The sequence below is a fragment of the Dendrobates tinctorius genome, unplaced genomic scaffold (genome assembly GCF_039654945.1).
Source record: "Dendrobates tinctorius isolate UK_male_01 unplaced genomic scaffold, ASM3965494v1 ptg000063l, whole genome shotgun sequence".
NCBI lineage: Eukaryota > Metazoa > Chordata > Amphibia > Anura > Dendrobatidae > Dendrobates > Dendrobates tinctorius.
The window spans coordinates 25959201-25984673 of NW_027361731.1; the positions used below are offsets into that span (position 1 = coordinate 25959201).

General features: G+C 48.9%; 2 protein-coding genes across 4 annotated transcripts; one reads left to right on the forward strand and one right to left on the reverse strand.

Moving 5' to 3' along the window:
- Positions 1-2658: 2658 nt before the first annotated feature.
- Positions 2659-10645, reverse strand: TMEM220 (transmembrane protein 220). Its single transcript, XM_073579728.1, has 6 exons — positions 10247-10645; positions 5143-5172; positions 4328-4388; positions 4125-4239; positions 3986-4045; positions 2659-3129 (listed from the first exon to the last, which is right to left on the reverse strand). The coding sequence occupies exons 1-6, from the start codon at positions 10343-10345 to the stop codon at positions 2997-2999; spliced, it is 498 nt and encodes a 165-aa protein (XP_073435829.1). The 5' UTR covers positions 10346-10645; the 3' UTR covers positions 2659-2996.
- An 82-nt stretch (positions 10646-10727) lies between these two features.
- LOC141094028 (manganese-dependent ADP-ribose/CDP-alcohol diphosphatase-like) lies at positions 10728-20438 on the forward strand. 3 transcript variants are annotated; one of them, XM_073579725.1, is made up of 4 exons: positions 10728-10821; positions 16855-17471; positions 18592-18708; positions 18846-20438. In XM_073579725.1, exons 2-4 carry the CDS (start codon positions 16880-16882, stop codon positions 19139-19141), a joined length of 1005 nt encoding a protein of 334 aa, XP_073435826.1. In that variant the 5' UTR covers positions 10728-10821; positions 16855-16879; the 3' UTR covers positions 19142-20438. The 3 variants fall into 3 exon arrangements, with proteins under 3 accessions (XP_073435826.1, XP_073435828.1, XP_073435827.1); XM_073579727.1 differs by having other exon boundaries at positions 16855-17447; XM_073579726.1 differs by having other exon boundaries at positions 10734-10777.
- The last annotated feature ends 5035 nt before the right edge of the window (positions 20439-25473 follow it).

Genomic DNA, 25473 nt, shown 5'->3' on the forward strand with positions numbered 1-25473 from the left:
CCTGTGTCTGCCGATGGGAGGGACGGAGAACAATACAGCACCTAGACCTGGTGTCTCCTGGTATACAGGGGAAGGGCAGATGAGGTCCTAAAGAGACCCATGTCTGGCACAGAGAGGGAGGCTGTTGGCATTCAAGGAGAAGAAAAGGCATGGAGGACGTAATCTCCAGAGGAAGATATGCCACAGAAAGATGTGGAAGCAATGAAGAAGTCCCTACAAAGAGGAGGTCATACACCAAGGAAGCCACGTCAAGGAGGCCACACCAAGGAAGCCACAACAGGGAAGCCACGTCAAGGAAGTCACAACAATTAAGCCACATCAAGGAAGTCACACCAACGAAGCCACATCAAGGAAGTCATGCCAACGAAGCCACACAAAGGAAGTCACACCAAGGAGGCCACACCAAGGAAGTCACAACAAGAATGCTACACTGAAGTCACACCAAAGAAGTCATATCAAGGAAGCCACACCAAGGAAGTCACAACAAGAATGCTACACCGATGAAGTTACACCAAGGAAGTCATATCAAGGAAGCCACACCGATGAAGTTACACCAAGGAAGTCATATCAAGGAAGTCATATCAAGGAAGCCACAACAGGGAAGCCACGTCAAGGAAGTCACAAGGAAGCCACACCAACGAAGCCACATCAAGGAAGTCATGCCAACGAAGCCACACGAAGGAAGTCACACCAAGGAGGCCACACCAAGGAAGTCACAACAAGAATGCTACACTGAAGTCACACCAAAGAAGTCATATCAAGGAAGCCACACCAAGGAAGTCACAACAAGAATGCTACACCGATGAAGTTACACCAAGGAAGTCATATCAAGGAAGCCACACCAAGGAAGTCACAACAAGAATGCTACACCAATGAAGTTACACCAGCAAGTCATATCAAGGAAGCCACACAAAGGAAGCCACACCAAGAAAGTCATATCAAGGAAGCTACACCAAGGAAGTCACACATAGGAAGCCACACCAAGGAAGCCAGTCACACCAAGGAGGCCACACCAAAGAAACTGTAAAGACAGAGGAAAGCTGTTGGCACCTCCTGAACTTTGGAGTTCGAGGTGGAAATCGACGAAGCTTGGAATAAACTCATAAAAGTGTCGTCGGAGGCACTGCGGTCAATGACTCAATATTGTTTCCAGATATTGGTGTCACTTCAAGGGCGTCCGGAGAACAAGACTCTGCACATACTCGTTGAAGACTATGGTGGAGCAGAGAGCCACCGACTCCACCATCTATGCTCGTATGTCAAAGCCACACTGAGAGCTGGGCCTATAGTTTATTTAGGGACTAAAAGTGGCACCTACTGGGTGAGGACAACATGTGGCCCTACATTAGTTTCTTGGCCACTATTACTATGTGGGGCACTATGGGTGAGGAGTCTGTAGAGAGTGGGGGTGGTTGCTGGAAAATTGAGGTGTAGATGAGGTCTGTGTGTTCATGGTGGTCTGGGCCAGATGGAGGAGATGGAAAGTGACCAGCTACAACCAGAGAAGATGTTACCCCAGAACCTTTGTGTATCCATCACCATATGGTCCTTGTTGGTTATCTTGGCCACCATGTGGTGGTGATATGTGGTCCTCATATAGCGGTAATATTAATGATGGCCTTTGGTGTTCGATGTTTTGCTCAATAACAAAGAGGTAGTCATCTTCTCTTTGTATAGTCTTATTATAAGCTGCTGCCTCCGATCTTAGGGGAGACATGGAGGGAATTTGTTTTGGAGTCATCCATGTTGCAGAGTGTACATCGCTATATGGGCGCGGTATATTGTGGAGGTCATTTGTTGTGAACTCTTAACCTGAAACTCACTTACCTTCTATCTTCAGCTCTGGGAAATATTAGAGACAAGGTCGAGTAAGAGGCGGAAAAGAAACGGGAACTCTGTACAAAGTAGGTTAGACGGCTTCACATGAGGCATCCTGAAATTCTACAGATTCCGGCCATAATGGATGAAAGGTACCAAGAAGACGAGAAAGAAGAAGAAACAATGTCTCCATATTGGCTCTGCTGCTGATGCTATGGCCCATACTGTGTGGGCGCGCTACTGCCGATACTGTGTGCGTGCTTACTGCCAGTACTGTGTGGGCGCACTACTGCTGGTACTATGGCCGGTACTGTGTGGGCGCGCTACTGCCGGTACTGTGTGGGCGCGCTACTGCCGGTACTGTGAGGGCGCGCTACTGCCGGTACTGTGTGGGCACGCTACTGCCGGTACTGTGTGGGCACGCTACTGCCGGTACTGTGTGGGCGCGCTACTGCCGGTACTGTGTGGGCGCGCTACTGCCGGTACTATGGCCGGTATTGTGTGCGTGCTACTGCCGGTACTGTGTGGGCACGCTACTGCCAGTACTGTGTGGGCGCACTACTGCTGGTACTGTGTATGCTACTGCCAGTACTGTGCGGGCGCACTACTGCTGGTACTGTGTGCATGCTACTGCCGGTACTGTGCGGGCGCGCTACTGCTGGTACTGTGTGCATGCTACTGCCGGTACTGTGCGGGCGCGCTACTGCTGGTACTGTGTGCATGCTACTGCCGGTACTATCACTACTGTCACAAGGATTTAGAGGGTGGAGAAAACATGGTGGCCTCCAGAGAGGAGCAGGGACAAAACAGGAGCAAGAGAGAGAAAAACGAGTCTCTATGTCCGGTCTGTTCTTTATTTCTTTACTCAGGTTCATGGTCAGCGCTACTTCAAGAAATGGACAAAACAGCAATAAACCCATATCTCCTCCTCGTCTCCTTGTAGACCAACCGGCACTCCCTGCTGGAATCATGCAAAATGCTGCAAAACACCACCATAAACCGCTGCATGGTCCCCGAAATGTACTGATGGGTGGGAGCCGGCCCCAAAATATCCTCATCACAAGAGTCTAATGGCGGAAGGTCAGAAATCAGGACTCACAAATGGCCACATGGTCACCGCAGACTCAATGATCAGACTCGTTCTATCATCACGTGCAAGAGAACCGCCACTCCTCGTCTCATATGGCCGTTCTACAGTGCTGGGGCCAAGATGTCCTCATCTCCTTGTCAACGTAGATGTAGATCCAAACCAAGAGCGGAAGAACGGAGACCGAGACGGCCACAAATAACCTCACCCCGCCAACTGCGGCTCTGCAAAACAGCACAAATATTACACACAGGAGGCAGTATTATAGTAGTTATATTCTTGTACATGGGAGCAGTATTATAGTAGTTATATTCTTGTACATAGGGCAGTATTATAGTAGTTATATTCTTGTACATGGGAGCAGTATTATAGTAGTTATATTCTTGTACATAGGGGACAGTATTATAGTAGTTATATTCTTGTACATGGGAGCAGTATTATAGTAGTTATATTCTTGTACATAGGGCAGTATTATAGTAGTTATATTCTTGTACATAGGGAGCAGTATTATAGTAGTTATATTCTTGTACATAAGAGCAGTATTATAGTAGTTATATTCTTGTACATAAGAGCAGTATTATAGTAGTTATATTCTTGTACATAAGAGCAGTATTATAGTAGTTATATTCTTGTACATAGGAAGCAGTATTATAGTAGTTATATTCTTGTACATAGGGGGCAGTATTATAGTAGTTATATTCTTGTACATAGGGGGCAGTATTATAGTAGTTATATTCTTGTACATAGGGGGCAGTATTATAGTAGTTATATTCTTGTACATAGGAGCAGTATTATAGTAGTTATATTCCTGTACATAGGGGCAGTATTATAGTAGTTATATTCCTGTATATAGGGAGCAGTATTATAGTAGTTATATTCTTGTACATAGGGGGCAGTATTATGGTAGGGATATTCTTGCACTTATTAGTGGCATTACATATGATAGTAGTTATATTCTGGTACATAGTGGTAGTATTACATATTATGGTGGTTATATTCTTGCACATAGTGGTAGTATTACATATTACAGTAGTGATATACAGCTATATACACTGAGGACTGACGGTTGTGCCGCTGTACCTGGCAGAATCCTTACAGAGGAGCATCCACACTGCGATGATCACTAATCCTGACAGTTCCCTAGGAGACATATTGTGAAAAGTCATTGTTGCCTTCCTCATCGATGGGACGGTGCCGCCATCTCCCCGTGTTTTCTCACCTCCCCTCCTCCTGGTGTAAGATGTTTCTTATATTACCAGACAGCAGCAGATAAGAAGCTCCGATCACGCAGACGGCACCGTGGAGCGCGGACATTGTCCTCCAGATCACGTGACCTATGTGGCGGAACATAATGGACGCCGGTGAGGTATAGGATTGCGGAGCCTGCGGTGACCCAGGACACGGCTTATCCCGAGCACTCACCCGCTATGTCTGGATTGATGCTGAGGAGGAATATCAGGGCGGCGGGGATCACATAGATGACCTGCAGACGACAAATAATGGGGACCACACCCCGAAAATACGATAAGAGATCCTCAGCCACTGGGAAAGCTGGGTGACCCAATATGGCCGCCATGTACGAGGCAGGACAGGGTGAGATGCCTCCCATGCCTACACTTATAGGGGAGCGACGAGAAGTGCGGGGTCGTCAGGCCCCAGAATACTCGCCACATACACAAGATGGCGCCCGGCCATGTGAGACCCCAGAGAAGCCGACCTCGCAGGACATCGGGCAGGGGCTCAACATTAATAAGGGACAAAAATCCCTAATCTTATCCCATAGCCATAGTGTCCGTACACCTCACAGAGGAGAGAGAGAGCGGCCATAGTGCCCGTACACCTCACAGAGGAGAGAGAGCGGCCATAGTGCCCGTACACCTCACAGAGGAGAGAGAGAGCGGCCATAGTGCCCGTACACCTCACAGAGGAGAGAGAGCGGCCATAGTGCCCGTACACCTCACAGAGGAGAGAGAGAGCGGCCATAGTGCCCGTACACCTCTCCTGACACCCTGTACCCATGGACACTGCTTTTGTTTTCTCTCTACAGAAGTCCAGCAGCAGAGGAGTTTCCTTCCTCCCCACCCCCCATCCTCCTCTCTTCCTGACTCCTCTCTCTCTTCCCTACTGCAGAGGGCAAAAATTAACCCTTTCCGCTACGAGGTGCTGCGAGGACACTGGCATAATGGTGTCTGGGATCCCCGCTCCTGTACAGGATCACACTGTGCTCAGCTACTCACAATCCAGATCTCAGCGTCCGGATCATTGATCTGTAAAACACAGAAGAAAAATGTGAAAAAAACTGCCAACACCATTATATCCTCATCAGCACTGCATAAACACTCTGTGCTGCTGTCACCCTGCTCCTTCCTCCATATATCTCTCTCTGTGCCCCCCATAGACCAGCACACTGCTCTCCTGAAATACTCTGTGCTGCTGTCAACCTGCTCCTCCACCATATATCTCCCTCTGTGACCCCCATAGACCAGCACACTGCTCTCCTGAAATACTCTGTGCTGCTGTCACCCTGCTCCTCCCCCATATATCTCCCTCTGTGACCCCCATAGACCAGCACACTGCTCTCCTGAAATACTCTGTGCTGCTGTCACCCTGCTCCTCCCCATATATCTCCCTCTGTGACCCCCCATAGACCAGCACACTGCTCTCCTGAAGTACTCTGTGCTGCTGTCACCCTGCTCCTCCACCATATATCTCCCTCTGTGACCCCCATAGACCAGCACACTGCTCTCCTGAAATACTCAGTGCTGCTGTCACCCTGCTCCTCCACCATATATCTCCCTCTGTGCCCCCCATAGACCAGCACACTGCTCTCCTGAAATACTCTGTGCTGCTGTCACCTTGCTCCTCCACCATATATCTCCCTCTGTGCCCCCCATAGACCAGCACACTGCTCTCCTGAAATACTCTGTGCTGCTGTCACCCTGCTCCTCCACCATATATCTCCCTCTGTGACCCCCATAGACCAGCACACTGCTCTCCTGAAATACTCTGTGCTGCTGTCACCCTGCTCCTTCCCCATATATCTCCCTCTGTGACCCTCCATAGACCAGCACACTGCTCTCCTGAAATACTCTGTGCTGCTGTCACCCTGCTCCTCCACCATATATCTCCCTCTGTGACCCCCCATAGACCAGCACACTGCTCTCCTGAAATACTCTGTGCTGCTGTCACCCTGCTCCTCCACACTATATCTCCCTCTGTGACCCCCATAGACCAGCACACTGCTCTCCTGAAATACTCAGTGCTGCTGTCACCCTGCTCCTCCACCATATATCTCCCTCTGTGCCCCCCATAGACCAGCACACTGCTCACCTGAAATACTCTGTGCTGCTGTCACCCTGCTCCTCCACCATATATCTCCCTCTGTGACCCCCATAGACCAGCACACTGCTCTCCTGAAATACTCTGTGCTGCTGTCACCCTGCTCCCTCCACCATATATCTCCCTCTGTGACCCTCCATAGACCAGCACACTGCTCTCCTGAAATACTCTGTGCTGCTGTCACCCTGCTCCTTCCTCCATATATCTCTCTCTGTGCCCCCATAGACCAGCACACTGCTCTCCTGAAATACTCTGTGCTGCTGTCACCCTGCTCCTCCACAATATATCTCCCTCTGTGACCCCCATAGACCAGCACACTGCTCTCCTGAAATACTCTGTGCTGCTGTCACCTTGCTCCTCCACCATATATCTCCCTCTGTGACCCCCATAGACCAGCACACTGCTCTCCTGAAATACTCTGTGCTGCTGTCACACTGCTCCTTCCCCATATATCTCCCTCTGTGACCCCCCCATAGACCAGCACACTGCTCTCCTGAAATACTCTGTGCTGCTGTCACCCTGCTCCCTCCACCATATATCTCCCTCTGTGACCCTCCATAGACCAGCACACTGCTCTCCTGAAATACTCTGTGCTGCTGTCACCCTGCTCCTCCACCATATATCTCCCTCTGTGACCCCCCATAGACCAGCACACTGCTCTCCTGAAATACTCTGTGCTGCCGTCACCCTGCTCCTCCACACTATATCTCCCTCTGTGACCCCATAGACCAGCACACTGCTCTCCTGAAATACTCTGTGCTGCTGTCACCCTGCTCCTCCCCCATATATCTCCCTCTGTGACCCCCCATAGACCAGCACACTGCTCTCCTGAAGTACTCTGTGCTGCTGTCACCCTGCTCCTCCACCATATATCTCCCTCTGTGACCCCCATAGACCAGCACACTGCTCTCCTGAAATACTCAGTGCTGCTGTCACCCTGCTCCTCCACCATATATCTCCCTCTGTGACCCCCCATAGACCAGCACACTGCTCTCCTGAAATACTCTGTGCTGCTGTCACCTTGCTCCTCCACCATATATCTCCCTCTGTTCCCCCCATAGACCAGCACACTGCTCTCCTGAAATACTCTGTGCTGCTGTCACCCTGCTCCTCCACCATATATCTCCCTCTGTGACCCCCATAGACCAGCACACTGCTCTCCTGAAATACTCTGTGCTGCTGTCACCCTGCTCCTTCCCCATATATCTCCCTCTGTGACCCCCCCATAGACCAGCACACTGCTCTCCTGAAATACTCTGTGCTGCTGTCACCCTGCTCCCTCCACCATATATCTCCCTCTGTGACCCTCCATAGACCAGCACACTGCTCTCCTGAAATACTCTGTGCTCCATCCACCATATATCTCCCTCTGTGACCCTCATAGACCAGCACACTGCTCTCCTGAAATACTCTGTGCTGCTGTCACCTTGCTCCTCCACCATATATCTCCCTCTGTGACCCCCCATAGACCAGCACACTGCTCTCCTGCAATACTCTGTGCTGCTGTCACCCTGCTCCTCCACCATATATCTCCCTCTGTGACCCCCCCTATAGACCAGCACACTGCTCTCCTGAAATACTCTGTGCTGCTGTCACCCTGCTCCTCCACCATATATCTCCCTCTGTGACTCCCCATAGACCAGCACACTGCTCTCCTGAAATACTCTGTGCTGCTGTCACCCTGCTCCTCCACCATATATCTCCCTCTGTGACCCCCCATAGACCAGCACACTGCTCTCCTGAAATACTCTGTGCTGCTGTCACCCTGCTCCTCCACCATATATCTCCCTCTATGACCCCCATAGACCAGCACACTGCTCTCCTGAAGTACTCTGTGCTGCAGTCACCCTGCTCCTTCCCCCATATATCTCCCTCTGTGACCCCCCATAGACCAGCACACTGCTCTCCTGAAATACTCTGTGCTGCTGTCACCCTGCTCCTCCACCATATATCTCTCTGTGACCCTCCCATAGACCAGCACACTGCTCTCCTGAAATACTCTGTGCTGCAGTCACCCTGCTCCTTCCCCCATATATCTCCCTCTGTGACCCCCCATAGACCAGCACACTGCTCTCCTGAAATACTCTGTGCTGCTGTCACCCTGCTCCTCCACCATATATCTCCCTCTGTGACCCCCATAGACCAGCACACTGCTCTCCTGAAATACTCTGTGCTGCTGTCACCCTGCTCCTTCCTCCATATAGCTCCCTCTGTAACCCCCATAGACCAGCACACTGCTCTCCTGAAATACTCTGTGCTGCAGTCACCCTGGTCACCCTGCTCCTCCACCATATATCTCCCTCTGTGACCCCCCATAGACCAGCACACTGTTCTCCTGAAATACTCTGTGCTGCTGTCACCCTGATCCTCCACCATATATCTCCCTCTGTGACCCCCCATAGACCAGTACACTGCTCTCCTGAAATACTCTGTGCTGCTGTCACCCTGCTCCTCCCCCATATATCTCCCTCTGTGACCCCCCATAGACCAGTACACTGCTCTCCTGAAATACTCTGTGCTGCTGTCACCCTGCTCCTCCCCCATACATCTCCCTCTGTGCCCCCCATAGACCAGCGCACTGCTCTCCTGAAATACTCTGTGCTGCTGTCACCCTGCTCCTCCACCATATATCTCCCTCTATGACCCCCATAGACCAGCACACTGCTCTCCTGAAATACTCTGTGCTGCTGTCACCCTGCTCCTCCACCATATATCTCTCTCTGTGACCCCCCATAGACCAGCACACTGCTCTCCTGAAATACTCTGTGCTGCTGTCACCCTGCTCCTCCCCCATACATCTCCCTCTGTGCCCCCCATAGACCAGCACACTGCTCTCCTGAAATACTCTGTGCTGCTGTCACCCTGCTCCTCCACCATATATCTCTCTCTGTGACCCCCCATAGACCAGCACACTGCTCTCCTGAAATACTCTGTGCTGCTGTCACCCTGCTCCTCCCCCATACATCTCCCTCTGTGCCCCCCATAGACCAGCACACTGCTCTCCTGAAATACTCTGTGCTGCTGTCACCCTGCTCCTCCACCATATATCTCTCTCTGTGACCCCCCATAGACCAGCACACTGCTCTCCTGAAATACTCTGTGCTGCTGTCACCCTGCTCCTCCACCATATATCTCCCTCTATGACCCCCATAGACCAGCACACTGCTCTCCTGAAATACTCTGTGCTGCAGTCACCCTGCTCCTCCACCATATATCTCTCTCTGTGACCCCCCATAGACCAGCACACTGCTCTCCTGAAATACTCTGTGCTGCTGTCACCCTGCTCCTCCCCCATACATCTCCCTCTGTGCCCCCCATAGACCAGCACACTGCTCTCCTGAAATACTCTGTGCTGCTGTCACCCTGCTCCTCCACCATATATCTCCCTCTATGACCCCCATAGACCAGCACACTGCTCTCCTGAAATACTCTGTGCTGCTGTCACCCTGCTCCTCCACCATATATCTCCCTCTGTGACCCCCCATAGACCAGCACACTGCTCTCCTGAAATACTCTGTGCTGCTGTCACCCTGCTCCTCCACCATATATCTCTCTCTGTGACCCCCCATAGACCAGCACACTGCTCTCCTGAAATACTCTGTGCTGCTGTCACCCTGCTCCTCCACCATATATCTCCCTCTGTGACCCCCCATAGACCAGCACACTGCTCTCCTGAAATACTCTGTGCTGCTGTCACCCTGCTCCTCCACCATATATCTCCCTCTGTGACCCCCATAGACCAGCACACTGCTCTCCTGAAATACTCTGTTCTGCTGTCACCCTGCTCCTCCACCATATATCTCTCTCTGTGACTCCCATAGACCAGCACACTGCTCTCCTGAAATACTCTGTGCTGCTGTCACCTTGCTCCTCCACCATATATCTCCCTCTGTGACCCCCATAGACCAGCACACTGCTCTCCTGAAATACTCTGTGCTGCTGTCACCCTGCTCCTTCCCCCATATATCCCCCTCTGACCCTCTCCGGCACACACAGGGTTACCTGCACATAGGCCGCCATGGTGAGGAATGCCGCCATGAGGACATTGCAGAGCCTCCACAGTGGCTGCTGGTCCCGGGCTGTGGGCCTTGCTGTCTCCATATTCCTCTGGTCTCTCTCGTCCTCTGTGTGTGGCTCATGTGACTCCTCCTGATGTTGCGGAAGCTCCGCCCTCTGTTTAACCCTTCTCTGACTGTTTCCGTCACGGCGTGTTCCTGCTATTCATTGCCGGGATGCCAGGGGCTGAGTGCGGGCGGGCGGGCGGGCGGCTGATAACAGAGAGCAGCAGCTCACAGCGCAAAGTGACAGATTTTGCCTGTGGAGATGCAGAACTGTGATCTTGGCGTCCTCTGGCGGCTGTGGCGGGTATGGCGGTTCCCTCTCATGAGGGCGTGGTGTCACGTGTGTGCGGGAGAGGTGTCTCTTGTGTGGGCGGGGTCTGCTGTGTGCGATGGATCGTAGGATTAGATGGTGGGTGGAGTCTCCATGTGGGCGGGGCGGGCTGTGACAGGAAGCGTTTGCCCGCAGCGCCGGGTAAGGGCAGGATTAACCCCTGCGGTGCTGCACCCCTCCTCTCGGTATGCACAGGCTCCGAGGAGCACCGCGTTATTTGGGGGGAGGAGTACACGAGGCCGGGTGGTGCGGAGCTCCCTGCCGCCTTGTGGGGAGTTCTGCGGTCACCAGGAGGGTGTAGTCAGGGTGACTCCAGCATTAGGGGGTCATAGTGACAGAGACGCCTCACCTAGGAACAGAGGCCTAGGAAGAAGGATCGTTGTAATGGCCGGGGTCAGAGGAGGGTGTGAGGGAGCGGTATGAGGCAGAAGTCGGTTTCTTAGTCCTCAGCTCTTATGCAAATCTGTGAAAATCACCTCTCTGCCCAGTTCTGAGGCCCAGAACCCATTTGGGTCAGGCTGGAGGGTCCCGGGTGTGATGTGGGGCTCCCTGGTCTATATGTACTTGTGGGGTCTTCTAGCGTGTGACAATGGTGGACACGTGGGGTCTTCTAGCGTGTGACAATGGTGGACACGTGGGGTCTTCTAGCGTGTGACAGTGGTGGACACGTGGGGTCTTCTAGCGTGTGACAATGGTGGACACGTGGGGTCTTCTAGCGTGTGACAGTGGTGGACACGTGGGGTCTTCTAGCGTGTGACAGTGGTGGACACGTGGGGTCTTCTAGCGTGTGACAATGGTGGACACGTGGGGTCTTCTAGCGTGTGACAGTGGTGGACACGTGGGGTCTTCTAGCTTGTGACAATGGTGGACACGTGGGGTATTCTAGCGTGTGACAGTGGTGGACACGTGGGGTCTTCTAGCGTGTGACAATGGTGGACACGTGGGGTCTTCTAGCGTGTGACAGTGGTGGACACGTGGGGTCTTCTAGCGTGTGACAATGGTGGACACGTGGGGTATTCTAGCGTGTGACAGTGGTGGACACGTGGGGTCTTCTAGCATGTGACAATGGTGGACACGTGGGGTATTCTAGCGTGTGACAGTGGTGGACACGTGGGGTCTTCTAGCGTGTGACAATGGTGGACACGTGGGGTCTTCTAGCGTGTGACAGTGGTGGACACGTGGGGTCTTCTAGCGTGTGACAATGGTGGACACGTGGGGTCTTCTAGCGTGTGACAGTGGTGGACACGTGGGGTCTTCTAGCGTGTGACAGTGGTGGACACGTGGTGACTTCTAGCGTGTGACAGTGGTGGACACATGGGGTATTCTAGCGTGTGACAGTGGTGGACACGTGGGGTCTTCTAGCGTGTGACAATGGTGGACACGTGGGGTCTTCTAGCGTGTGACAATGGTGGACACGGGTCTTCTAGCGTGTGACAGTGGTGGACACGTGGGGTCTTCTAGAGTGTGACAGTGGTGGACACATTGGGTATTCTAGCGTGTGACAGTGGTGGACACATGGGGTATTCTAGCGTGTGACAGTGGTGGACATGTGGGGTCTTCTAGCGTGTGACAATGGTGGACACGTGGGGTCTTCTAGCGTGTGACAATGGTGGACACGTGGGGTCTTCTAGCGTGTGACAATGGTGGACACGTGGGGTCTTCTAGCGTGTGACAGTGGTGGACACGTGGGGTCTTCTAGCGTGTGACAGTGGTGGACACGTGGGGTCTTCTAGCGTGTGACAGTGGTGGACACGTGGGGTCTTCTAGCATGTGACAATGGTGGACACGTAGGGTCTTCTAGCGTGTGACAGTGGTGGACACGTGGTGACTTCTAGCGTGTGACAGTGGTGGACACTTGGGGTCTTCTAGCGTGTGACAGTGGTGGACACGTGGGGTCTTCTAGCGTGTGACAGTGGTGGACACGTGGGGTCTTCTAGCGTGTGACAGTGGTGGACACGTGGGGTCTTCTAGCGTGTGACAGTGGTGGACACTTGGGGTCTTCTAGCGTGTGACAGTGGTGGACACGTGGGGTCTTCTAGCGTGTGACAGTGGTGGACACGTGGGGTCTTCTAGCGTGTGACAGTGGTGGACACGTGGGGTCTTCTAGCGTGTGACAGTGGTGGACACGTGGGGTCTTCTAGCGTGTAACAGTGGTGGACACGTGGGGTCTTCTAGAGTGTGACAGTGGTGGACATGTGGGGTCTTCTAGCGTGTGACAGTGGTGGACACGTGGGGTCTTCTAGCATGTGACAGTGGTGGACACGTGGGGTCTTCTAGCGTGTGACAGTGGTGGACACGTGACTTCTAGCGTGTGACAGTGGTGGACACGTGACTTCTAGCGTGTGACAATGGTGGACACGTGACTTCTAGCGTGTGACAGTGGTGGACACGTGGGGTCTTCTAGCGTGTGACAGTAGTGGACACGTGGGGTCTTCTAGCGTGTGACAATGGTGGACACGTGGGGTCTTCTAGCATGTGACAATGGTGGACACGTGGGGTCTTCTAGCGTGTGACAGTGGTGGACACGTGGGGACTTCTAGCGTGTGACTGTGGTGGACACGTGGTGACTTCTAGCGTGTAACAGTGGTGGACATGTGGGGTCTTCTAGCGTGTGACAGTGGTGGACACGTGGGGACTTCTAGCGTGTGACAGTGGTGGACACGTGGGGTCTTCTAGCATGTGACAGTTGTGGACACGTGGGGTGTTCTAGCGTGTGACAGTGGTGGAGACACGTGACTTCTAGCGTGTGACAGTGGTGGACACGTGGGGTCTTCTAGCGTGTGACAGTGGTGGACACGTGGGGACGGGGTCTTCTAGCGTGTGACACTGGTGAACACGTGGGGTCTTCTAGCGTGTGACAGTGGTGGACACGTGGGGACGGGGTCTTCTAGCGTGTGACAATGGTGGACACGTGGGGTCTTCTAGCGTGTGACAGTGGTGGACACGTGGGGACTTCTAGCGTGTGACAGTGGTAGACACGTGGGGTCTTCTAGTGTGTGACAGTGGTGGACACGTGGGGTTTTCTAGCATGTGACAGTGGTGGACACGTGGGGTCTTCTAGCGTGTGACAGTGGTGGACACATGGTGACTTCTAGCGTGTGACAATGGTGGACACTTGGAGTCTTCTAGCGTGTGACAGTGGTGGACACGTGGGGTCTTCTAGCGTGTGACAATGGTGGACACGTGGGGTCTTCTAGCGTGTGACAGTGGTGGACACGTGGGGTCTTCTAGCGTGTGACAGTGGTGGACACGTGGGGTCTTCTAGCGTGTGACAATGGTGGACACGTGGGGTCTTCTAGCGTGTGACAGTGGTGGACACGTAGGGTCTTCTAGCATGTGACAGTGGTGGGGACGGGGTTTTCTAGTGTGTGACACTGGTGGACACGTGTGGTCTTCTAGCATGTGACAGTGGTGGACACGTGGGGTGTTCTAGAGTGTGACAGTGGTGGAGACACGTGGTGACTTCTAGAGTGTGACAGTGGTGGAGACACGTGGTGACTTCTAGCGTGTGACAGTGGTGGACACGTGGTGACTTTTAGCGTGTGACAATGGTGGACACGTGACTTCTAGCGTGTGACAGTGGTGGACACGTGGGGTCTTCTAGCGTGTGACAGTGGTGGACACGTGGGGACGGGGTCTTCTAGCGTGTGACAGTGGTGGACACGTGGGGACGGGGTCTTCTAGCGTGTGACAATGGTGGACACGTGGGGTCTTCTAGCGTGTGACAGTGGTGGACACGTGGGGACTTCTAGCGTGTGACAGTGGTAGACACGTGGGGTCTTCTAGTGTGTGACAGTGGTGGACACGTGGGGTCTTCTAGCATGTGACAGTGGTGGACACGTGGGGTCTTCTAGCGTGTGACAGTGGTGGACACATGGTGACTTCTAGCGTGTGACAATGGTGGACACTTGGAGTCTTCTAGCGTGTGACAATGGTGGACACGTGGGGTCTTCTAGCGTGTGACAGTGGTGGACACGTGGGGTCTTCTAGCGTGTGACAGTGGTGGACACGTGGGGTCTTCTAGCGTGTGACAATGGTGGACACGTGGGGTCTTCTAGCGTGTGACACTGGTGGACACGTGTGGTCTTCTAGCATGTGACAGTGGTGGGGACGGGGTTTTCTAGCGTGTGACACTGGTGGACACGTGTGGTCTTCTAGCATGTGACAGTGGTGGACACGTGGGGTGTTCTAGAGTGTGACAGTGGTGGAGACACGTGGTGACTTCTAGAGTGTGACAGTGGTGGAGACACGTGGTGACTTCTAGCGTGTGACAGTGGTGGACACGTGGTGACTTTTAGCGTGTGACAATGGTGGACACGTGACTTCTAGCGTGCGACAGTGGTGGACACGTGGGGACGGGTTCTAGCGTGTGACAATGGTGGGGACGGGTTCTAGCGTGTGACAATGGTGGACACGTGGTGACTTCTAGCGTGGGACAATGGTGGACACGTAGGGACTTCTAGCGTGTGACAGTGGTGGACACGTGGGGACTTCTAGCGTGTGACAGTGGTGGACACGTGGGGACTTCTAGCGTGTGACAGTGGTGGACACGTAGGGTCTTCTAGCGTGTGACAGTGGTGGACACGTAGGGTCTTCTAGCGTGTGACAGTGGTGGACACGTGGGGACGTCTAGCGTGTGACAGTGGTGGACACGTAGGGTCTTCTAGCGTGTGACAGTGGTGGACACGTGGGGACTTCTAGCGTGTGACAGTGGTGGACACGTAGGGTCTTCTAGCGTGTGACAATGGTGGACACATGGGGACAGGGTCTTCTAGCGTGTGACAATGGTGGACACGTTGGGTCTTCTAGCATGTGACAATGGTGGACACGTGGGGACTTCTAGCGTGTGACAATGGTGGACACGTGGGGACAGGGTCTTCTAGCGTGTGACAATGGTGGACACGTAGGGTCTTCTAGCACGTGACAATGGTGGACACGTAGGGTCTTCTAGCGTGTGATAGTGGTGGAGACACGTGGGGACTTCTAGCATGTGACAATGGTGGACACGTAGGGTCTTCTAGCGTGTGATAGTGGTGGAGACACGTGGGGACTTCTAGCATGTGACAATGGTGGAGACGTAGGGTCTTCTAGCATGTGACAATGGTGGACACGTGGGGACTTCTAGCATGTGACAATGGTGGACACGTGGGGACTTCTAGTGTGTGACTGGTGGACACGTGGGGACTTCTAGCGTGTGACTGGTGGACACGTGGTGACTTCTAGCGTGTGAGTGGTGGTCACGTGGTGACTTCTAGCGTGTGACAGTGGTGGACACGTGGTGACTTCTAGCGTGTGACAGTGGTGGACACGTGGTGACTTCTAGCGTGTGACAGTGGTGGACACGTGGTGACTTCTAGCGTGTGACAGTGGTGGACACGTGGTGACTTCTAGCGTGTGACAGTGGTGGACACGTGATTTCTAGCATGTGACAGTGGTGGACACGTGAATTCTAGCATGTGACAGTGGTGGACACGTGGTGACTTCTAGCATGTGACAGTGGTGGACACGTGGTGACTTCTAGCATGTGACAGTGGTGGACACGTGGTGACTTCTAGCATGTGACAGTGGTGGACACGTGGTGACTTCTAGCATGTGACAGTGGTGGACACGTGGTGACTTCTAGCATGTGACAGTGGTGGACACGTGGTGACTTCTAACATGTGACAGTGGTGGACACGTGGTGACTTCTAGCATGTGACAGTGGTGGACACGTGGTGACTTCTAGCATGTGACAGTGGTGGACACGTGGTGACTTCTAGCATGTGACAGTGGTGGACACGTGGTGACTTCTAGCATGTGACAGTGGTGGACACGTTTTGACTTCTAGCATGTGACAGTGGTGGGCACGTTTTGACTTCTAGCATGTGACAGTGGTGGACACGTGGTGACTTCTAGCATGTGAGAGTGGTGGACACGTGGTGACTTCTAGCATGTGACAGTGGTGGACACGTGTCTTCTAGCATATGACAGTGGTGGACACGTGACTTCTAGCACGTGAGAGTGGTGGACACGTGGTGACTTCCAGCATGTGAGAGTGGTGGACATGTGTGCGACTGGGCATGGACCCAGCAGCTGGCGGGTGTTAGAGGGAATAATGAGGCTCCACATGTGCCGTTGTGCATTGCGATGACTTTGGGTCTCACCCACCAGTGGGTCCAGTCATCATTGATCCATTTCTTTGCATAGTGATTGACGCCTCTCTGAATATTGTATTTCAGGAGCTGAGACCCTGCGAATGAAGACATGGAGGACCCCTTGTTTACATTTGGCGTGATAGCTGACATCCAGTACGCTGACATAGATGACGGGTACAACTATGTGAAGACCAGGATGAGACACTACAGGAATAGTCTATCGTTGCTTCAAGGAGCCATGCGAGAGTGGGCCTCTGAGCCCGTCACCCCTCAGTTCATCCTCCAGCTTGGGGACCTCATCGATGGCTACAATGTCACCCACCAATCCTCCGACACGTCACTGAGAAAAGTCCTGACTGAGATTGAAAAGCTGAAGACCCCCATCCATCATATCTGGGGGAACCATGAGTTCTACAACTTCAGCAGGCAGCACTTAATGGAGTCGAGTCTGAACAGCTCCAGGCTCCCTGGGACATCAAGGTTTTCTGAGACTGGTGGAGACTCCCTGGACTCATTTTACGCCTATCACTTCAGTCCTTACCCCAAGTTTCGACTCCTTTTAATTGACTCCTATGACTTTAGTGTGATTGGAAGGGATCCGTCCAGTGATGAGCACGTCAAGTCCTTGAAGCTCTTGAGACAGAAGAATCCGAATGATGATAAGAACAGTCCAAAAGGTATCAAAGAGGAACATCATTCAGGTGACCCACCATAAATGGCATTCCTCAAGGTGCCCATACATCTTCAATAGCTGATGACCCACAGCTAGTAGTCTCAGCTCTCAGCCACAATTTCACCAACCTCTGAGGGCGTCTTATCTTCCCTAGGAACAAAAGGATCAGGGGTAGAAATTTAGCATGGCCAGTCAGTCTTTCGACCGTCAAGAGGCTCCCAAAGACTTAGCCCTAAGGCCTCTTTCACACTTCAGTTTTTTGCATCAGTTCAAATCCGCCAAAAAGTCAGACAAGCGGATCCGTTCTCAACTGATGTGAACGGATGGCACAGGATCCGTTTTCAGACGGATCCTGAAAATGAGGAAATTTAAAGGAAGAGAGAGAGAGAGAGAGAGAATTTTTTTTTTGTCCGGCACCCAGAAAGAATTTCGGGTTAAATTAGTGTCTGAAGGATCCGCCAGAGGAAAAAAACGTTGCAAGCTCCGTTTTGAAATCTTTGAGGATGGTGACGGACAGCAACTTTTGGCGGATCCTCAAAAAAAACGGATGCAACGGACGGCAATCCGTCACAATCCGCCATTAATGGAAGTCAATGGGGAAAAAAAAACGGATCCTCAAAAGAAAATTGAGGATCCGTTTTTTTCAAAACCTGGCGGATTGTGACTGATTGTAAAAAACTGAAGTGTGAAAGAGGCCTAATTGAGAGGTTATACCAACTTTGCTCTAATGTGAATGAGCACCTTAAAGGGGTATTCCAGTCTAAAAAGTTATTACCGATCACCAACCCTCACCGATTACTATCATAGGCTGAATTACCCCTTTAAAACCTCACCTGGGTGCATCAAAGTCACCTTCTGGGGACCGTCACCTTCTGGGGACCGTCACCTTCTGGGGACCGTCACCTTCTGGGGACCGTCACCTTCTGGGGACCGTCACCTTCTGGGGACCGTCGACTACTGAGGAACGTCACCTAGTGAGGAACCACCTACTGAGGAACGTTGACTACTGAGGAACATCTACAGGGTTGTAACACAACTCTTGGGTCTTGTCTTTGTAATGTCAGAAATGGGCAGGGGTGTGAAAACTTCTCATTATTTTTTCTGTGTTGTCATTGCCATCAGTTTTGTTGTTTTTTTTTGCCTTTTAGATCTTGCTGAAACTCGTTTTGTCCAGTTTAATGGCGGGATAAGTGTCTCTCAGCTCGGCTGGATTACTGAGGTTCTCGAAGAGTCGGATAAAAACAATGAAAAAGTGATGGTGGCAGGTAGGTCACCTTCAGTGGAGACATTACATGTGTGTCTATGCCTCAAGAGGGTGTTGCGTTACATGAACCCATTGACGTCTGGTGGCCTGGTTGGTCTGATGATGCACATGGTATAACAAACGTCTTCTCCTCTACAGGCCACCTCCCAGTCCACCCCAGCTCCACAGACCCGGTATGTCTGACCTGGAACTATCTGGACGTCCTAGACCTTCTACAGTCTCACCCCTGTGTGGTGGCCTATTTTGCTGGACACGATCACGATGGCGGATACTTCCAGGACCAGTGCGGAATCCACCACTTAACCTTTAATGGCATCATTGAGACCCCCCTTGACAGCCAGGCGTTTGGCACCATGTTTATATATGAGGACAAGATGGTCCTGAGGGGCCGCGGCCTCATCCCTGACAGAACCCTGGTCTACCGAAAGACCTAGAGGACCATGGAAACATCTGCTGACAACCCGCCTGGAAGACTGAGGAATGTATGGACACACAGTGAACTATAGTAATGGCGACCCAGCGCTCCATCAAGTCATTGCTTTAAAGGGACGCTGTGTTTTTTGTATCCCAGGAAAATTTTTGGACCCGGAACAAAAATTATTTTTTAGCGGGAATCTGGCAATGAGATCAGCCCTCGTAGGCCGCCTTACATGGACACGTGGCTCGTAGGAAGGTGAGTGAAATGACACCTTGATATCTTCAATCTGATGTTTTATTACCGAAAAAGCCACGTTTTTCTTAAGATCTACGGGCAGGACATAGATCTCAACAATAATCGGTTTATATGAGAAAACTGTCATTCATTACATGTCTCACACTGCTAAAGCCCCTTTATATAGAACTAGCTGAAGAGCCCGGTGCTGCCCGGGCATATTAACTAACTGTGGTTAGTTATAGCAAATTATAATTATCCTCCATCCCATAGTCCCGTGCCCATATACCCGCCATACATATCCTCCATCCCATAGTCCCGTGCCCATATACCCATCATACATATCCTCCATCCCATAGGCCCGTGCCCATATACCCATCATACATATCCTCCATCCCATAGGCCCGTGCCCATATACCCATCATACATATCCTCCATCCCATAGTCCAGTGCCCATATACCCATCATACATATCCTCCATCCCATAGTCCCGTGCCCATATACCCATCATACATATCCACCATCCCATAGTCCCGTGCCCATATACCCATCACACATCCTCCATCCCATAGTCAACCATTATGACATCATAATGAGCGGCGGGGCTTGATGACATCATTGTCGCCATGGCAACCATTGTGACTTCATAATGAGGGGCGGGGCTTGACATGCAGACACTTTTTCCCCAGTATGTAGACAGGGGCAAAATTGTTTGGTGACTTGGAACGCGCGGGGTTAAAATTTCACCTCACAACATAGCTTAGGACGCTCTCGGGGTCCAGATGTGTGACTGTGCCAAATTTTGTGGCTGTAGCTGCGACGATGCGGATGCCTATCCCGCCCGAACTAACAGCTCATTTGCATATTAAGAAACGTGGATTTCTGTAGAATAAAATATCAGATCAAAGATATTAAGGTGTCATTTTATTCACCTTTCTATGACCTACATGTCCATATAGAAAGCAAAGGAGTCAAGATCCTGCTGACGGATTCCCTCCATAGAAGAAATAGATAGTCATATATGAAAACGACATATGGAGCACATGTAACATGGAAGATAATATATCCCCAACATAACACCTAACTGTCATTCTTACCTACAGGGGGCAGTATTATAGTAGTTATATTCTTGTACATAGGGGGTAGTATTATAGTGGTTATATTCTTGTACATAGGAGCAGTATTATAGTAGTTATATTCTTACACATAGGAGCAGTATTATAGTAGTTATATTCTTGTAAATAGGAGTAGTATTATAGTAGTTATATTCCTGTACATAGGGGCAGTATTATAGTAGTTATATTCTTGTACATAGGAGCAGTATTATAGTAGTTATATTCTTGTACATAGGGGGCAGTATTATAGTAGTTATATTCTTGTACATAGGAGTAGTATTATAGTAGTTATATTCTTGTACATAGGAGTAGTATTATAGTAGTTATATTCTTGTACATAGGACCCTATTATAGTAGTTATATTCTTGTACATAGGGGGTAGTATTATAGTGGTTATATTCTTGTACATAGGGGGCAGTATTATAGTAGTTATATTCTTGTACATAGGAGTAGTATTATAGTAGTTATATTCCTGTACATAGGGGCAGTATTATAGTAGTTATATTCTTGTACATAGGAGGTAGTATTATAGTGGTTATATTCTTGTACATAGGGGGCAGTATTATAGTAGTTATATTCTTGTACATAGGAGTAGTATTATAGTAGTTATATTCCTGTACATAGGGGCAGTATTATAGTAGTTATATTCTTGTACATAGGAGCAGTATTATAGTAGTTATATTCTCGTACATAGGAGCAGTATTATAGTAGTTATATTCTTGTACATAGGGGGCAGTATTATAGTAGTTATATTCTTGTACATGGGAGGCAATATTATAGCAGTTACTGCCCCCTATGTACAGGAATATAACTGCTATAATATTGCCTCCCATGTACAAGAATATAACTACTATAATACTGCTCCTATGTACGAGAATATAACTACTATAATACTGCTCCTATGTACAAGAATATAACTACTATAATACTGCTCCTATGTACAAGAATATAACTACTATAATACTGCTCCTATGTACAAGAATATAACTACTATAATACTGCTCCTATGTACAAGAATATAACTACTATAATACTGTCCCCTATGTACAAGAATATAACTACTATAATACTGCCCCTACGTACAAGAATATAAATACTATAATACTGCCCCCTATGTACAAGAATATAACTACTATAATACTGCCCCCTATGTACAAGAATATAACTACTATAATACTGCTCCCTATATACAAGAATATAACTACTATAATACTGCCCCCTATGTACAAGAATATAACTACTATAATACTGCTCCTATGTACAAGAATATAACTACTATAATACTGCCCCCTATGTACAGGAATATATTATAGTAGTTTTATTCTTGTACATAGGAGCAGTATTATAGTAGTTATATTCTTGTACATAGGGGGCAGTATTATAGTAGTTATATTCTTGTATATAGGGAGCAGTATTATAGTAGTTATATTCTTGTACATGGGAGGCAATATTATAGCAGTTACTGCCCCCTATGTACAGGAATATAACTGCTATAATATTGCCTCCCATGTACAAGAATATAACTACTATAATACTGCCCCCTATGTACAAGAATATAACTACTATAATACTGCTCCTATGTACGAGAATATAACTACTATAATACTGCTCCTATGTACAAGAATATAACTACTATAATACTGCTCCTATGTACAAGAATATAACTACTATAATACTGCTCCTATGTACAAGAATATAACTACTATAATACTGCTCCTATGTACAAGAATATAACTACTATAATACTGTCCCCTATGTACAAGAATATAACTACTATAATACTGCCCCTACGTACAAGAATATAAATACTATAATACTGCCCCCTATGTACAAGAATATAACTACTATAATACTGCCCCCTATGTACAAGAATATAACTACTATAATACTGCTCCCTATATACAAGAATATAACTACTATAATACTGCCCCCTATGTACAAGAATATAACTACTATAATACTGCTCCTATGTACAAGAATATAACTACTATAATACTGCCCCCTATGTACAGGAATATATTATAGTAGTTTTATTCTTGTACATAGGAGCAGTATTATAGTAGTTATATTCTTGTACATAGGGGGCAGTATTATAGTAGTTATATTCTTGTATATAGGGAGCAGTATTATAGTAGTTATATTCTTGTACATAGGGGGCAGTATTATAGTAGTTATATTCTTGTACATAGGGGGCAGTATTATAGTAGTTATATTCTTGTACATAGGGGGCAGTATTATAGCAGTTATATTCCTGTACATAGGGGGCAGTATTATAGTAGTTATATTCTTGTACATAGGGGGCAATATTATAGTAGTTATATTCTTGCACATAGGGGGCAGTATTATAGTAGTTATATTCTTGTACGTAGGGGCAGTATTATAGTAGTTATATTCTTGTACATAGGGGACAGTATTATAGTAGTTATATTCTTGTACGTAGGGGCAGTATTATAGTAGTTATATTCTTGTACATAGGGAGCAGTATTATAGTAGTTATATTCCTGTACATAGGGGCAGTATTATAGTAGTTATATTCTTGTACATAGGAGAGCAGTATTATAGTAGTTATATTCTTGTACATAGGGGGCAGTATTATAGCAGTTATATTCCTGTACATAGGGGGCAGTATTATAGTAGTTATATTCTTGAAAAAAAGTTCAAAACCTGCATAACTGTCAAAATGTAGCCAGGAACCAATTTAAACAACATTAATAGTTCCCCCACCAATAATGAGGACCAGTCAGGTAATAGTGGCGTACTCCTAATAGCATGCAATAAAAGAAAAAAGTAGAGTAGCCATCAACCACAATACAAGGTAGTGAAAAAGATAAAAAACAAATCTTTATTACAGTATTTAAAAAAATACATCAAACATTTATAATTACACAACATGAGGTGAATATAGAAGGAATAATCCCAAGATTAGCACAAGAAAAACGCCCCTGCAGATGAGGTGACACAGAGCTAATGGACCGCATGCCTTAATAGAAGTAAATACAATCCAGGCACCCATATATATTATGCACCTATCCCAAGACTATGTCCCCATATCATACAAGACACAGAGGTGCTATAGATTAAATAATATCAAGAGATATGTTAACAATTTGCGAATCCAAAAGGGTATAAATCAAATTACTTCGGGATCATACCCGGTATTAATCCTGCTCATGTTACTTACCCATAATGGGGTTGTAATGCAGGGGAGACGCCGCGCTCAGCCCCGACGCGCGTTTCGCCTCAGTTTTCTCAAGGGGGGAAGTACCTATCTGTATTCAATTGCCCATATATAAATGCGGCGTCCCAGGTGTCGGTGATCAAAGACGGCGCATGCCCGGTGAGGCCGACCAGTAACGGCGCGATGACCCGCCGCCATCAGAGAGCGACGCGCATATGTGGTAAAAATTACCAATGGATGTCATCAACATGCGCGCAACCCACATAGTGATGGCCGGAGCATCGCGCGCTGAGACGGACACACCACGCATGCGCGCAGGATCAGCGCCATTTTCAAGAAGACTCAATGCGGGCAGCCATACTAGTAGTGTCCAGCCGCTCACCAGACCGCCCACAGGCACGTATTAAAGGGAGGAGGACAATATTAATCATATAACAATATCTAATCATAGTTTTCAGACGCAAAATTGTCCGAAACATCACAGAATTACAGTCATATGTTAAAGTTTGGGCACCCCTATTAATGTTAACCTTTTTTCTTTATAATAATTTTGGTTTTTGCAACAGCTATTTCAGTTTCATATATCTAATAACTGATGGACTCAGTTATATTTCTGGTTTCAAATGAGGTTTATTTTACTAACAGAAAATGTGCAATCTGCATTTAAACAAAATTTGACCGGTGCAAAAGTATGGGCACCCTTATAATTTTCTTGATTTGAACACTCCTAACTACTTTTTACTGACTTCCTGAAGCACTAAATTGGTTTTGTGACCTCATTGAGCTTTGAACTTCATAGCCAGGTGTATCAAATCATGAGAAAAGGTATTTAAGGTGCCACTTGCAAGTAGTTCTCCTATTTGATTCTCCTATGAAGAGTGGCATCATGGGCTCCTCAAAACAACTCTCAAATGATCTGAAAACAAAGATTATTCAACATAGCTTTTCAGGGGAAGGATACAAAAAGTTGTCTCAGAGATTTAACCTGTCAGTTTCCACTGTGAGGAACATAGTAAGGAAATGGAAGAACACAGGTACAGTTCTTGTTAAGCCCAGAAGTGGCAGGCCAAGAAAAATATCAGAAAGGCAGAGAAGAAGAATGGTGAGAACAGTCAAGGACAATCCACAGACCACCTCCAAAGACCTGCAGCATCATCTTGCTGCAGAAGGTGTCACTGTGCATCGGTCAACAATACAGCGCACTTTGCACAAGGAGAAACTGTATGGGAGAGTGATGCGAGAGAAGCCGTTTCTGCAAGCACGCCACAAACAGAGTCGCCTGAGGTATGCAAAAGCACATTAGGACAAGCCAGTTACATTTTGGAAGAAGGTCCTGTGGACTGATGAAACAAAGATTGAGTTGTTTGGTCATACAAAAAGGCGTTATGCATGGAGGCTAAAACACAGCATTCCAAGAAAAACACTTGCTACTCACAGTAAAATTTGGTGGAGGCTCCATCATGCTTTGGGGCTGTGTGGCCAATGCCGGCACCGGGAATCTTGTTAAAGTTGAGGGTCGCATGGATTCAACTCAGTATCAGCAGATTCTTGACAATAATGTACAAGAATCAGTGACGAAGTTGAAGTTGCGCAGGGGATGGATATTTCAGCAAGACAATGATCCAAAACACCGCTCCAAATCTACTCAGGCATTCATGCAGAGGAACTATTACAATGTTCTGGAATGGCCGTCCCAGTCCCCAGACCTGAATATCATTGAACATCTGTGGGATGATTTGAAGCGGGCTGTCCATGCTCGGCGACCATCAAACTTAACTGAACTGGAATTGTTTTGTAAACAGGAATGGTCACAAATACCTT